This window comes from Somniosus microcephalus, chromosome 7 (assembly GCF_052327205.1).
Source record: "Somniosus microcephalus isolate GS21.2 chromosome 7, FLI_Smic_1.0, whole genome shotgun sequence".
Lineage (NCBI taxonomy): Eukaryota > Metazoa > Chordata > Chondrichthyes > Squaliformes > Somniosidae > Somniosus > Somniosus microcephalus.
In genome coordinates this window covers 151,804,509-151,817,842 of record NC_140993.1, presented here as the reverse complement: position 1 = coordinate 151,817,842, position 13,334 = coordinate 151,804,509, and the positions used below count along the sequence as shown (strand labels likewise).

Here is a 13,334-nt window from a genome sequence, read left to right as displayed (position 1 = left end):
ACATTTTACTACATTAAAGGTGCTATATAAATACAAGTTGTTGTTGTAGTAGTGGAAAGTTCTAGTTGTTCCAAGTTGTCAAAAGTAACTTTCTTTAGAGTAAAAGTCCAAATGCACATGACCAACTCCAAGGCTGCTTGAATCAAGCTTTCATGCAGACTGCGCACCCAAATCAATTTGGTTCTCACTTGCTATTGCCAGGAATCAAGTAGATTTCTGGCAATAGCAGGTAGTCCACCAGAGTGGACAGTATTGGGCAACCAGCAAAATTATTCCAAGATTTGCTGAAGAGGCCCTCAATAATAAAGCTAGTGTGGCTATTGAGGGAAGGTGCTTTTTTATTTGCCCAGTCTGTAGAAAGGACTGATGGAGCTTTCTGTCTTGCGTTGCAGTTTCTTGGACGATAAAGATAAGGTCAAGTTCACATTTCAACGAGCAGTAGCCATCAAACAATCTTATCAAGCTTAAAGATGTTGCTAGATTTGGATCTCTCTCCAAACCCACTGCAAAGCTACGTCACACCCATTTTTACGATCAGCTGCTTCTGATCGTGAGTACACTAAAGGAGTATGTATTGTGTCTTGATTTATGAGACACTTGGAAAATGCAAACTCTCATGCCCTATTCTGATTCTGGATTTGGTCATGAACAAGTTGACATCAAATGGCTTAGAATCCTTGGGCAATCTTAAGTTTCTCTCCCTCAAGCCTGGTACCTTACTTGCCTTTTCCTCTATGGGTCGTTAGTGAGCAGCTTGTGCCGATGGCAGATCTGACTTATCTCACTTGGTATGTAAATATGGCAGTTTGCCTGCCTAATATTGTTTCTGAATTTCACTTGCATCAGAAAATCACAGTGTGGAATTTCTACTCACTACCTCTAATTCCTGCCAGTGAAAGAATGCACCACTTATTTTAGTACAAGCACATATGGATATTGGATAAAGAGGCTTTATAGAAAGTTGGAGCTCACTCTGGTGTTGCAGTGGCCATTTCTTGGGCCAACATATTCTACTTGAGGCTATCTTCAAGGCAACAACATAGAGAACAGACATGCTTTTTCTAAGCTGTAATGTCTTGTCCTGATTGCTTGGGGTGATGAATGGTTTGCTGCAAGTCTTCAGAAACACCACCAGGAATCCTTTCACTACTTTTGTATTCCTCATGATCCTCCTCATTTTTTGAAGCAGAACCTTTGCATACAAAATTCGTTCTGCATTTCAGGCTACACCATGCTCCCTTATATGACCAGATGTGACTTGGAGCATTTTCCTGTTATTTTTGGCTTTAAATGCTCTGCTGTTTTCAGGATCTTAATCCTGCCTTTTCTGGGCAAAGAGCTAAGGTCATTATTGAAGCCAGAGCAGGAGAATATCATGTAAATGCTCACAAGACAATTCCTTGAAGAGCAAATACCCAGGTGATTTTTCCCAAGATTGATGGACTGCATCCTATCATATGTGGAAGCTGAACTTTATGATTAAGGAAGAATATACTGAAGGTAGGTGGTCTATCATAATTTTGCCTCTGAGTTTTGTAAGATATTAAGATCAGAGCCCCTTGAGTCAGTGATAATTCAGTTATGGAAGAGAGTGAAGTAATATGTGGCAATGGAGCCAACACTTTCTGTATGGTATTTTGAGTACATTCATGGTGTTCAGATATAATTAGTTTCTACCCAGATATTTTTTCAGCTATTTATCACAATGAAGCATAAATTTAAAACATCTAGGCCACTAATAAATTCCATGAAATATACATTATTCTTAATATGAATAATTTACCATCTTTACCTATAATTAAGAGTCCGTCCAATGTGTGTAGTGCCTTTGGAGAAAATGAAGTAACTGCCTTCACTTGATGCTATTCTATATTAATTCATCATGAAAACCACAGCAGTTGTGAATTAGTCTGGTAAGATTCAGGTAAATTTCTGACTTCAGTGCCCCTACCACACAACTTGGTGCTTTGGGAGAGCAAATGAGGAACTCGGGCATACCCTGCTCCTTGATGTTTCACCCATTACTTTTATTGGATGGATAATTGTGGGAAGCACATGCTTCAATTCCTGATATGTGCTTCCAAAACACAAAGTTGTATGTTGGTAAAATTGAAGGCAAATTTATTACTAATTAACAACCTTAAAGAGAGAGGGATCAAATCTTGAACATGGAAATATCGAAGGCTCTCTTGTAGATAAAAACAGTGAATGGTAAATTACTATTCTCTGTCTAGTTTGTAAATTGTAATGAGGTAGAAGTTGTTGCCATTGTAATTGCTGCTGTCTGTGGCATCATTGAAGAGCTAGACAGTGGGAGCTTTTGTATCATGCTTATATGACCCCCATTAGAAGTGAATAGAAGGTGAAATTTCATCAACTCTGAGTCAGAAGATCTTGAGGGAAGAAGAGGATTTACCAGGAAACTGAGTGGTAACCCTAGGTGGCCCTTTTTTCTCTTCCATTTGCACTCCACCACCACGATGACAGTTGGCAGTAATTTCATGCTATAGTTTTTTGTAAAAGTTGTTTAATATTGGCCTTTTGTTCATGCTGAGGCAGCCACTCAACTGGACATTTTTTTTCCTGGGGCTTTCAAGGCAGAAAGACCAGCAAATGGCTAGTAAATTATCTTGTTGCTTGTGCTACTGAGACTTTATAATGGAGATGTCCATTTGTCTTGTGCTTCTCATGTATATATTGTTCTCTTGCACCTACAAAGGCTCCACATATTAAGCTTTTGTTTGCAGTCTAGAAAGGGAGATGTACTGGTGGCATGTGACGTTTGTATTGAAACGCTATGGCCCAGATTTCGTGGTAGGAATGATGGTGAGGCGGTCGGCGCTCATCATTATTAAGGAGTAAATCGGACAGCAACCTCTGGTGTCGCACATGTGCAGTTAAATGCAGAAATCAGGAAGTTGCTGTCCAGTTTTTCCCTGCCCCTCCACGAGCTTTGCTACCCCGTACCTTGCCGAGATTTTCAGCATTCAAACACATGAAGGGTGTAAAGTTGCGGTACTAGCCCACTAGATAGCCACTAATCACGCCAGAAAGATTACTGCACAAGATAAAAAATCACGGGATTGGGGGTAATATACTGGCATGGGTGAAAGATTGGCTATCTAACAGAGAACAGAGAGTTGGGATAAATGGTTCATTCTTGGGTTGGCAGGGGTCGGTGCTGGGACCCCAACTCTTTACAATCTATATTAACGATTTGGAGGAGGAGACCAAGTGCAACGTATCCAAGTTTGCCGACGATACAAAGATGGGAGGGAAAGCAGTGAGTGAGGAGGTCATAAAAAAACCTGCAAAAGGACATAGACAGGCTAAGTGAGTGGGCAGAAATTTGGCAGATGGAATATAATGTTGGAAAGTGTGAGGTTATGCACTTTGGCAGAAAAAATCAAAGGGCAAGTTATTATCTAAATGGAAAGAAACTGCAAAGTGCTACAGTACAAAGGGATCGGGGTGTCCTGGTGCATGAAACACAGAAGGTTCGTATGCAGGTACAGCAGGTGATCAGGAAGGCCAATGGAATCTTGGCTTTTATTGCAAGGGGGATGGAGTATAAAAGCAGGGAAGTCTTGCTTCAGTTATACAGGGTACTGGTGAGGCCACACCTGGAATACTGCGTACAGTTTTGGTTTCCATATTTAAGAAAAGATATACTTGCTCTCGAGGCAGTTCAGAGAAGGTTCACTCGGTTGATTCCGGAGATGAGGGGGTTGACGTATGAGGAAAGGTTGAGTAGGTTGGGCCTCTACTCATTGGAATTCAGAAGAATGAGAGGCGATCTTATCGAAACATATAAGATTGTGAGGGGGCTTGATCGGGTGGATGCGGGGAGGATGTTTCCACTGATGGGCGAGACTAGAACTAGGGGACATAATCTTAGAATAAGGGGCTGCCCTTTCAAAACTGAGATGAGGAGAAACTTCTTCACTCAGAGGGTAGTAAATCTATGGAATTTGCTACCTCGGAGAGCTGTGGAAGCTGCAACATTAAATAAATTTAAAACGGAGATAGACAGTTTCCTAGCTGATAAGGGAATTAAGGGTTATGGGGAGCGGGCAGGGAAGTGGACGTGAGTCTAGGTTCGGATCAGCCATGATCCTATTGAATGGCGGAGCAGGCCCGAGGGGCCGTATGGCCTACTCCTGCTCCTACTTCTTATGTTCTTAAAAAGTTAGGGCTTGTCCATTCAAGTGTAAATGAATTTTTAATGGCGTGCTAACTCTTAATTACCAATCTCTCTGGCAGTGAAAATTGACTTTTACTAGTGTAGAGTTTCATTCCTTCAGATTTTAATTATTATTGGAGATTTTAAATAAAGTAAAATTTTCTTTTTGTCTCTTTTATATATCTCTCTCTCAATCCCATCTTCCTTTCACTCTTTTTCTTTCTATACATGATTTTACATTGAATTAAATATTCTAACTTGCACTTCCTGGTTTAAACTCTGCATGTCTCAGTAAGGATCCTTCAATATGATAGGTTGAAGAGACATGTCGTTGCTTGCTCTGCTGACACAGGTCCCAGATACCGTGTAGAAGGCGCTGTGCTGTATCGGACCCCCAGTGACCGTAAGTTGCCACGCAAAATCCCATTAAAAGTCTGTGGGCAGCTGTAAGCGTAATGAATGGTGAGCGCCGTTCATTTGCTAATGACAGAAAAATCCGGGCCATTGTTTAGCTGAATAGAGATAATTTAACTCATCGTATGGCCCATTGTGTCATTAAGTAACCGAAGAAGAAACAAATTCAACTCTTAGTGAAAGGGCTTGTATATAAAATGATGTTATAAGACATGGAGGAATACGCCTATACAGATTTTCTTCAAAGGCACTGCAGATACATAGATATTAAAACATCTGGTTTTGACAAACCAGTGTAACAATGTAATTCCATGTAACAAAATGAGTATTGATGGTTTATATTGATGTCATATTATATTGCTGAAGGCATATGCAAATAAAATTCAAACAGTACTAAGGTTTCACATTGAAAGAATCATTTTCAAAGCTGCATCTTCCTTTATTTGAGACAAGGTCAGGGCTTGTTTTATCCATGCTTGCTTTTATTTTGTTAATTTATTCCTGGCTGGCTGATTTGTTCTGAGCATTTTATATTCTGTCCTTATACAAGGTTTTGCAAAAGGGATTGCAGACAGCAGTCATGGGGAGGGTCTTGAATTTGAGGATAATGTACATGGAATTGTACAGAACATTCTACAAGAGTTGGTGACCACTGTTGTTGGAGGTAGTGTATTCATTTTCATCTGTTAATTTACTTTCATGTTTTTGTTGTACATGTGTAAGTCCTCATGACATTTTTGTTTCTCCTTGGTTTTCTTTGATGACTTAGTCTCAAGGTAATTTTTCCCCTTTCTGCCAGTATAAGTTGCAATTTGGATGGTAGAGTTAAAAAGTTAATGGCATTGATTGCTTGTGTATAGATTCTTTTAAAACTTTTTTTTATAATTGACTGTACATTTTACATCTCTAGTAAAACAAATTGACATCAGATGACAATTATTTAATCAGGAAAGTTTGATCAATGCAATAATTGTAATACTGTAGCAGGAAAATTACATTTGTTATCAGGAAATTTAAAATCTAGGGCAGGCTGAGAATTTGATATGACTGACATTACATAGAAATATGAGGTAATGATGTAACTTAGGATTATTTGGTAGTATTGAAAACTGTTGTGATGTAACAGTGAGAAAGGCAAGTTACAATGAAGACAGTATATCTGATGTTTGAAGACATGTGTTTTTGCAGCATAAATTATTTACTCTTTGTCACATTTTCTACCATGTTTGGAGAGTTGACTGGAGTCTTATGAGTTTTGGGTGAAAATAAATAAACATTGATATATAATGTATTGAAATTACTGCATGTAACAATTCATCATATGTTAAAATATTTTACTTTTTGACTTCTGTTGGTTTTAAAGATAGTATTCTTTCCACTGTGAAACTAATGCGATGATATTTATTTATCTTTTAATTTGCAAGGCACCAATGAGCAAACATAGAAAAACCAATGGATTAAACCTGGGACCTCCTGGTCTATTCGCTTCAGTAGCGCACCATGCGCATTTATTCACTGATCCACCAGGAAGCTTAGAATACTCCTAAAAACATTTAAAATACATTTAGATTGGGAGAGTCAATTTATAGAATTAACTTTAAGAAAAACAACTGAAGATTACTTCATTTTTTTATACAAGTGCAGATCAGTCTATTAATTAAATCGCTCAAATTGTAATGGTTTATTTTAAGAAAATAATTTACAGACATGATTGCATTTGACGATGGTTATTTACCTTATCAAGTTTATTTTGAAAATGGAAATTTTTTACCCATTTTAGGCTATACCATGTGTTCTGTGATGCCAGTATCCAATAGTTTGCACTGTTCCTTATAGCTGCCACTTTCTGAAGTGCAAAGCTGCACTGATACTTCAAGCCAACAGTATGATGCAATATCTAGTCACCGTTGATTTCAGTGGGAGATGGAGCTCAGATGCAGTGATATTTGTGCTTGTTTGCAATACAAATTCTGGAGGATGTATACCTCAAAACCCAATTTAAATTTGTAGCAGCTGACAGCAGGTGCTTTTAAAGCTGTTATTATAATGTCATTTTCTTGCAGCGAAGAGGTCGCCCTTGTTAAATTGTTCATAATGTAGTCCAAGTTGCGTGATATAGTGAATCAGCAAGTATGGTAGTGGATGGATCATCAGCTGAAATTTTACATTACTGCAACCAGTTTCATAAGTGTGACTTTCACTGTGAACTTAGATCTGTCTTCCACTATATCTACTATTACTGAAGAGGATGCTGTATCTGCAGAAAGGGACCTTAGCCAGCAAAAAATTCTTGCTTACTAGCAGGAAACTTTTGATGTCACAGGCTTCAAAATGCCTTCACTTTGTTCTGATGAAGCCTTGTAAGTTACAGCTTGGCTGTAATGTGATGATTGCCTCAGTCATGTTTCCAGACAGTGCAAGTTGAGACTGAAATGTCAACACAACTTTGTTTTTGGAGCAAGGGAGTAGCTTTGTAACCAGTTTTATCCATGTGGATTTTAGGAACATATATTTTTGAGCTGCAATTTTTGTTGACTGATGGAGAGCTGTTGTCGTAGATAAAGGAATTCAGTCATAATATTTTGCCAAATTTCTATTTATTTTATTTTTGATTTTCCCCCTGTTTTCTTCCTCCCTTTTAAAGGACCTCTCCCTACCACGCATCTGGGAGGATGGGACGATGTGGGCTGTGGACCTCCCCACTACCATCCTCAGTGCTGCTGTGATTGGCCAGTAAAAAGTGCAATTGAAGGTGGGTGAGGCAGTGCCAGTTTTTCCTACCCCTCCTTCAAAAAAAAATTTTTTTAAACAATCTGAGCCTGAAACTCGTCCACAGATTTGAGTGATAGGCGGCAGCTCAGTACCTTCAAACCATGAACTTGTGGTTGCTGTACTTGACTACTTGTTAGATTTCAGTTTATTGATTATTTTTGGAAGTCTATTTGTAGTTACCTGCAATAGTTAGAATTGCTTTAAATTACTTATCACTATTTTAGGATGTTTGAAATCTTATTTTTTATGTATGTCCAATTTTTGAAATTAAATGTACGTTGTTAGTAATTTAGTACCATATAGTAACTTTGTTTACAACTGTTATTCCTCAATTATTAAATTTTACTGACATGCCTTTTCTTCAAAGTGGTGTCCAGTTTTTGAACAGTCTAGTATGTGAAGTGTATAACTGAAATGTTATCTTCTAGATTCAGAAGAGAAGCCAGGTGGGAATGGTTGTTCTGAAAGTACTACTGGCACACTAGAAGATGAAACTCTAGCAGTCAATGACACAGACAACGTTCATTCTAATGGAATTCCAGGGACTCCAATCTCCGTGTCATATACCCCATCACTGCCTGATGACAGATTGTCAGTTTCATCCAGCGACACTCAGGTGATGCCAAATAAAAGAGATTAGATTTACCCCTTATAATACTTTTCATATGAAGTTACTGTATCCCATTTCAATTGATATGTGGGGGCAGGTTTTTGTTGGGTGTTAAAACAAATAAACCCAATGGTAAAATCTGTGTACAATTTGACTGAGGAACTTGGACAGTAGCAAACAAATTATTTAAAGTGAAATTATACATAGTGCTATTAAATGATTCTTTTATTTAGACAAATAATACAGGTAGACTATCCTTTATCCGAACTTCCGAAAACCTCTAAAAACCGAAAGTTTTTTCGTTCAGCGTAAGTCGTGCGCACGACATGACCAGAGTGGCGCACGACTTACGCTCCCCCCGCCGACCCCCACCCCGACCCCCCCCCCCGACACCCCCGCCGACCCCCACCCCCGACCCCCCACCCCCGACAAATTTCCCAGTCTTATAAAATACCTTCTGAAATCCGAAATTTTCCGAAAACCGAAACACGGCTGGTCCTGAGGTTTTCGGATAAAGGATAGTCTACCTGTATAAACATTTTGAAGTGGACTTTTGTATTTGTTTTGAAAGCTGAAGTTAAGGGCTACATTTTCGTGGAGCTGTCAGGTGGGGTTTCAGGCATGTGGGGGGGGGGGGGGGGGAATCCCAAATTTGGGGGTCCCGACACCATCCCGCCCAAAACCCCGCCCCACGTAAGTTTCAGGGGCGGCAGGTACCCGCCCCGCACTGGGACCTGCCGAAACCAGGCGGGAAGGGGTTAGTGCCAATTAACTGCCTGTTAACGGGCAGTTTTTAGCCTAATCCCTATTTTGAAGGTTGTCGTGTGGGTTTCCCGACGGCTCCAAACCACGCCAGGTTAGAGCAGGTGGGCCGTCGGGTTGAAGGAGTTGGAGGGGTCGCGATGTCGGTGCTCAGGTGAGTGATGGGTGCATGAGTGCAAAGGTAAGTGTGTCTAAAGTGTGTAAAGATATTTAAATTACCTGTACTTATCTTAACAGCCTTTCTTCCTTTAGGTTTCGGGAGTCCATCACTCAGCCGGCACTGAAAGCAAAATGGCTGCGATCTGTCAAAAGTGACAGCCTTCAGCTTTGAATGCCGGTGAGAGTTCTAACCGAGTCTGTGCAGAAGGACTCATTAGAACTCAGACTGTCAGTGTTTGACAGCTTCAAACAGCTGTGAAACACTGATATTTCATCTGTCAAGAACTCTTGACAGATGAAATTGCAGTCTGTGACATCACCTGTTGCCGGGTGGCCCTTAATTGGCCTGCTGAGCCCGCTGGGCGGGCTCAACAAGGTCAATCAAGGGAAAATCGCGCGGATTGGCCGGACGTCGAAGTAGGCGGGTCAAAAGCCTGAAAGGGGAAGCCCCGCCTTCTTCCCGACAGGTTCGGGAAAATCTACCCCTAAAGTGTTTGAAAATTTTAATATGTGCACACATTCTGAGTTTATCATGGCCATAAAAGAACTATGAAACTGTTCATTAATAATCAATTTTTTAATAATGTGTTGCTGATCCTCCCAGATTCATGGAAGCTGCAGTATTGTAATACAAAAAAAGGATCTGAATTTGAGCCAGATTGTATATTTACTTTGACTGGGAACTGTGCTAGAAACCCTCTCCTTTGATTATTGGTGGTGAAGTTTGTTGCAGAAGCCTTGAGAACAGCAGTATTGAGTGGAAGGATACTGTTGCATGAGGAAAAAATTTTCATAGCAAAATATTGCTCCTTTAGTGTCTTCTATAAATAGTTTTTTTATCTGTTGCTTTGCCACACTTCTAAGGAGATCCAACATTTGAGGTTGGATGCATGTTTGGAGAATAAACAGCAACTCTAGACTGGGATCTAGTACCCAAATGGATGATCATCTCCATTTGTCAGTGTAGGTGCTCAGTAACCAGGTGCGCTTAGACATCAGCTAAGCACATTTCAAAGTCTCTACACCCGACCTAATTTGTTGCATGTTCCTTGGGGAGGAAGGTTATAATATGGCTGGCACTGAATTTTTTTATTGCAATGGAATGGTAGGATTGGCATCCAAGACTAGGAAGAAGGTGAATCTTGCTCAACATAATAAGAGCTGCCCGCTGAGGAACTTACTAGTGCATCAGCAGGGCACCCTTTTCTGCCTGAATGGCCTGTCATGATGGACTTTTTCTGCGCTACTTTCTGATTGTAAATCTGGAATTTCTCTTCAGATGACAAAAATTGTAAGCAAATGTTTTTGCAATATTTATAGATGTTTATATTGAAGATACTTTCTCATCTTTACTCCCTCCCCACACCTGAATAGTGTTCTGTATTAATTTGTCTTGGAGCCAGGCAAATTTCCAGTACTCGAACCTTCTGATAGTTTAAATTAATCATTTTTAAATCAGTGCTAAAAAATAGATTTTCTGATTTTATAAAGTCACTGTCATCATGCCGTCTACATGCAGGCTGGTTTTCCAGCACCCAAACCCATTCACTTCTGCTTTTAGAAATTCACTAACTGTCACAACTGAATCACTAATCAGTTGATGTGTTACTAAAATTAACTGAGAAGCTTCCAATTTTAAAACCCATTTGGATTTACTGTATTGGCAAGTCTGAGATATATTGTCAGCTAACACCTTGGGGGATTATTTAGAATAATGACGAGGCAATTCCAAGGACTTGTTACAGATGGAACATAGTGTCAGTTTGTGAACCTGAATTTGTATGCATGTAACAGATCATTGAAATACAAAAATACACTTAACTATCTTTATTCCTGAATAGCCAATGTGTGTTGTATGTTATAAATTACCAAAATAGATGAGTCAGAATGCTGCATCCAATTAAGTAATTTTTCATTGTGACTACCAGTTTAAGAAGGCTGGCTTTGAACAGTATATAAAGACCGCTCAATTTGTTGAAGGCAAGTGCCAGACATATTGTCGTCTTGTGATGTAATCGATAATTTATAAACAAATGCTTGCAATAAATTCTGGTACCAGGAATTATATAGAATCTACAGTACAGAAACAGGCCAACTGGTCTATGCCGGTGTTTATACTCCACATGAGCCGCCTCCCATCCGGATTACCACTTCCCATCCTGCCTCCATAATCCCTCTATTTCCTTCTGCCTCATGTATGTATCAAGCCTCCCCTTCAATGTGTCAAATTAAATGTTTCAACAAGGCATCAATATGTTTATTTAATTACATTATTGGAGCTGAAGAAAAAGCCCATAATTGAATCATACTTCAAGTATAAATTTGGTAATAGTTTTGCATACTTAGTTGTCTCTCTCTTCTTAGGCAGTCCCTCAGAATCGAGGATGACTTGCTTCCACATTAAAAATGAGTTCGCAGGTGACTGATTAGTCCAATGCAGGACCTACAGTCTCTGTCACAGGTGGGGCAGACGGTGGTTGAAGGGGCGGGTGGGTGGGGTGCTTGGGTTGACCTGTGCTCCTTGCGCTGCCTGTGCTTGGCTTCCGCTTGCTCCCGGCGAAGAGACTCGAGGTGTTCGGCGCCTTCCCGGATGCTTCTCCTCCACTTTGTGCGGTCTTGGGCCAGGGATTCCCAGGTGTCGGTGGGGATGTTGCACTTTTTCAAGGAGGCTTTGAGGGTGTCCTTGAAGCGTTTCCTCTGCCCACCTGGAGCTCTCTTGCCATGCTGGAGCTCCGAGTAGAGCGCTTGTTTTGGGAATCTCATATCGGGCATGCGGACAATGTGACCCATCCATTGGAGCTGATTGAGCGTGGTCAGAGCTTCGCTGCTGGGGATGTTGGCCTGAGCAAGAAAACTGACGGTGCGCCTATCCTGCCGATGGATTTGCAGGATCTTGCAGAGGCAGCGTTGGTGGTACCTCTCCAGTGCTTTGAGGTGCCTGCTGTACATGGTCCATGCCTCTGAGGCAAACAGCAGGGCGGGTATCACTGCTGCCCTGTAGACCATGAGCTTAGTGCTGGGTTTGAGGTCCTGGTCTTCAAACACACACTTCCTCAGGCGACCGAAGGCTGCACTGACACACTGAAGGCGGTGTTGGACTTCGTCGTCGACGTCTGCCCTTGTTGACAGTAGGCTCCCGAGGTATGGAAAGTGGTCCACGTTGTCCAAGGCCTTGTCGTGGATTTTGATAATCGGGGGGCAGCACTGTGTGGCGGGGACAGGTTGGTAGAGGACCTTTGTCTTACGGATGTTTATTGTAATGCCCGTGCTCTCGTACGCTTCGGTGAAGGTGTTGACGATGGTTTGGAGTTTGACCTCCAAGTGAGCGCAGATGCAAGCATCGCCTGCATATTGTAATTCGACGACAGAGGATGGGACGACCTTGGATCTGGACTGGAGGCGATGGAGGTTGAACAGTTTCCCGTTTGTTCTGTAAATTAGCTCCACTCCAGTGGGGAGCTTACTGAGGGTGAGATGGAGCATTGCAGCAAGGAAGATTGAGAAGAGCATTGGTGTGATTACACAGCCTTGCTTGACCCTGGGTCGTATGTGAATTGGGTCTGTGTTGGAACCGTTGGTCAGGATCACGGCTTGCATGTCGTCGTGAAGGAGGCGGAGGATAGTGACAAACTTTTGAGGGCAGCCGAATTTGAGGGGGACACCCCATAATCCCTCACGGTTGACAGTATCGAAGGCCTTTGTGAGATCAAAGAAGGCCATGTACAGCGGTTGGCGCTGTTCCCTGCATTTCTCTTGTAATTGACGTGCGGTGAAGATCATGTCCATTGTGCCCCTTAGTGGGCGGAATCCGCATTGCGACTTTGGGAGGAGCTCTTCGGCCACTGGGAAAAGGCAATTGAGGAGGATTCTTGCGATGACTTTCCCTGTGGCAAATAGCAGGGAAACTCCTCTGTAATTACCGCAATCGGACTTGTCACCTTTCTTGACGATGGTCACAATTACGGTGCCTCTGAGATCCCCTGGCATGCTCTCCTCCTTCCAGATAAGAGAAATGAGTTCATGAATTCGCGCCAGTAGTGCTTCTCCGCCATGCTTTAGTGTCTCGGCGGGGATTCCATCTGTTTCTGAGGCTTTGTTGTTCTTCAGTTGTCGGATGGCCTTTTCAACCTCATGCTGGGCTGGGGTTGTGCTGAGATGGTGGTGGGTAGCATGCTGTGGGATGGAGTTGAGGACACTCGTGTCGAAGACAGAGTCGTGGTTAAGGAGATCTTCGAAGTGCTCCTTCTAGCGGGCACTGACTGCTTCCTTGTCCTTGATGAGTACCTCTCCGTTCTTGGCCCGCAGTGGGGAAGGGCCTTGGGTGCTTGGGCCGTAGATAGTCTTGACTGCGCTAAAGAATCCATGCACGTCGTGGTTGTCGGCTAGCTGCTGGATCCCCTGCGCTTTCTCCACCCACCATCTGTTCTTTAGGTT

General features: G+C 41.8%; 1 protein-coding gene across 5 annotated transcripts in view; it reads left to right on the top strand.

Annotated features, from left to right (window-relative positions):
- The window catches only part of arfgef1 (ADP-ribosylation factor guanine nucleotide-exchange factor 1 (brefeldin A-inhibited)), a 390,120-nt gene that overhangs the window by 186,457 nt on the left and 190,329 nt on the right, over positions 1 to 13,334 (top strand). For 3 of the 5 annotated variants that reach the window (XM_085993106.1, XM_085993107.1, XM_085993111.1), the window contains exons 7-9: positions 5,148 to 5,261; positions 7,242 to 7,349; positions 7,798 to 7,985. In XM_085993106.1, the coding sequence (XP_085849232.1) occupies positions 5,148 to 5,261; positions 7,242 to 7,349; positions 7,798 to 7,985 (410 nt within the window). The remainder of the gene's footprint in view (positions 1 to 5,147; positions 5,262 to 7,241; positions 7,350 to 7,797; positions 7,986 to 13,334) is intronic. The other 2 variants (XM_085993109.1, XM_085993110.1) reach the window with 1 other exon arrangement.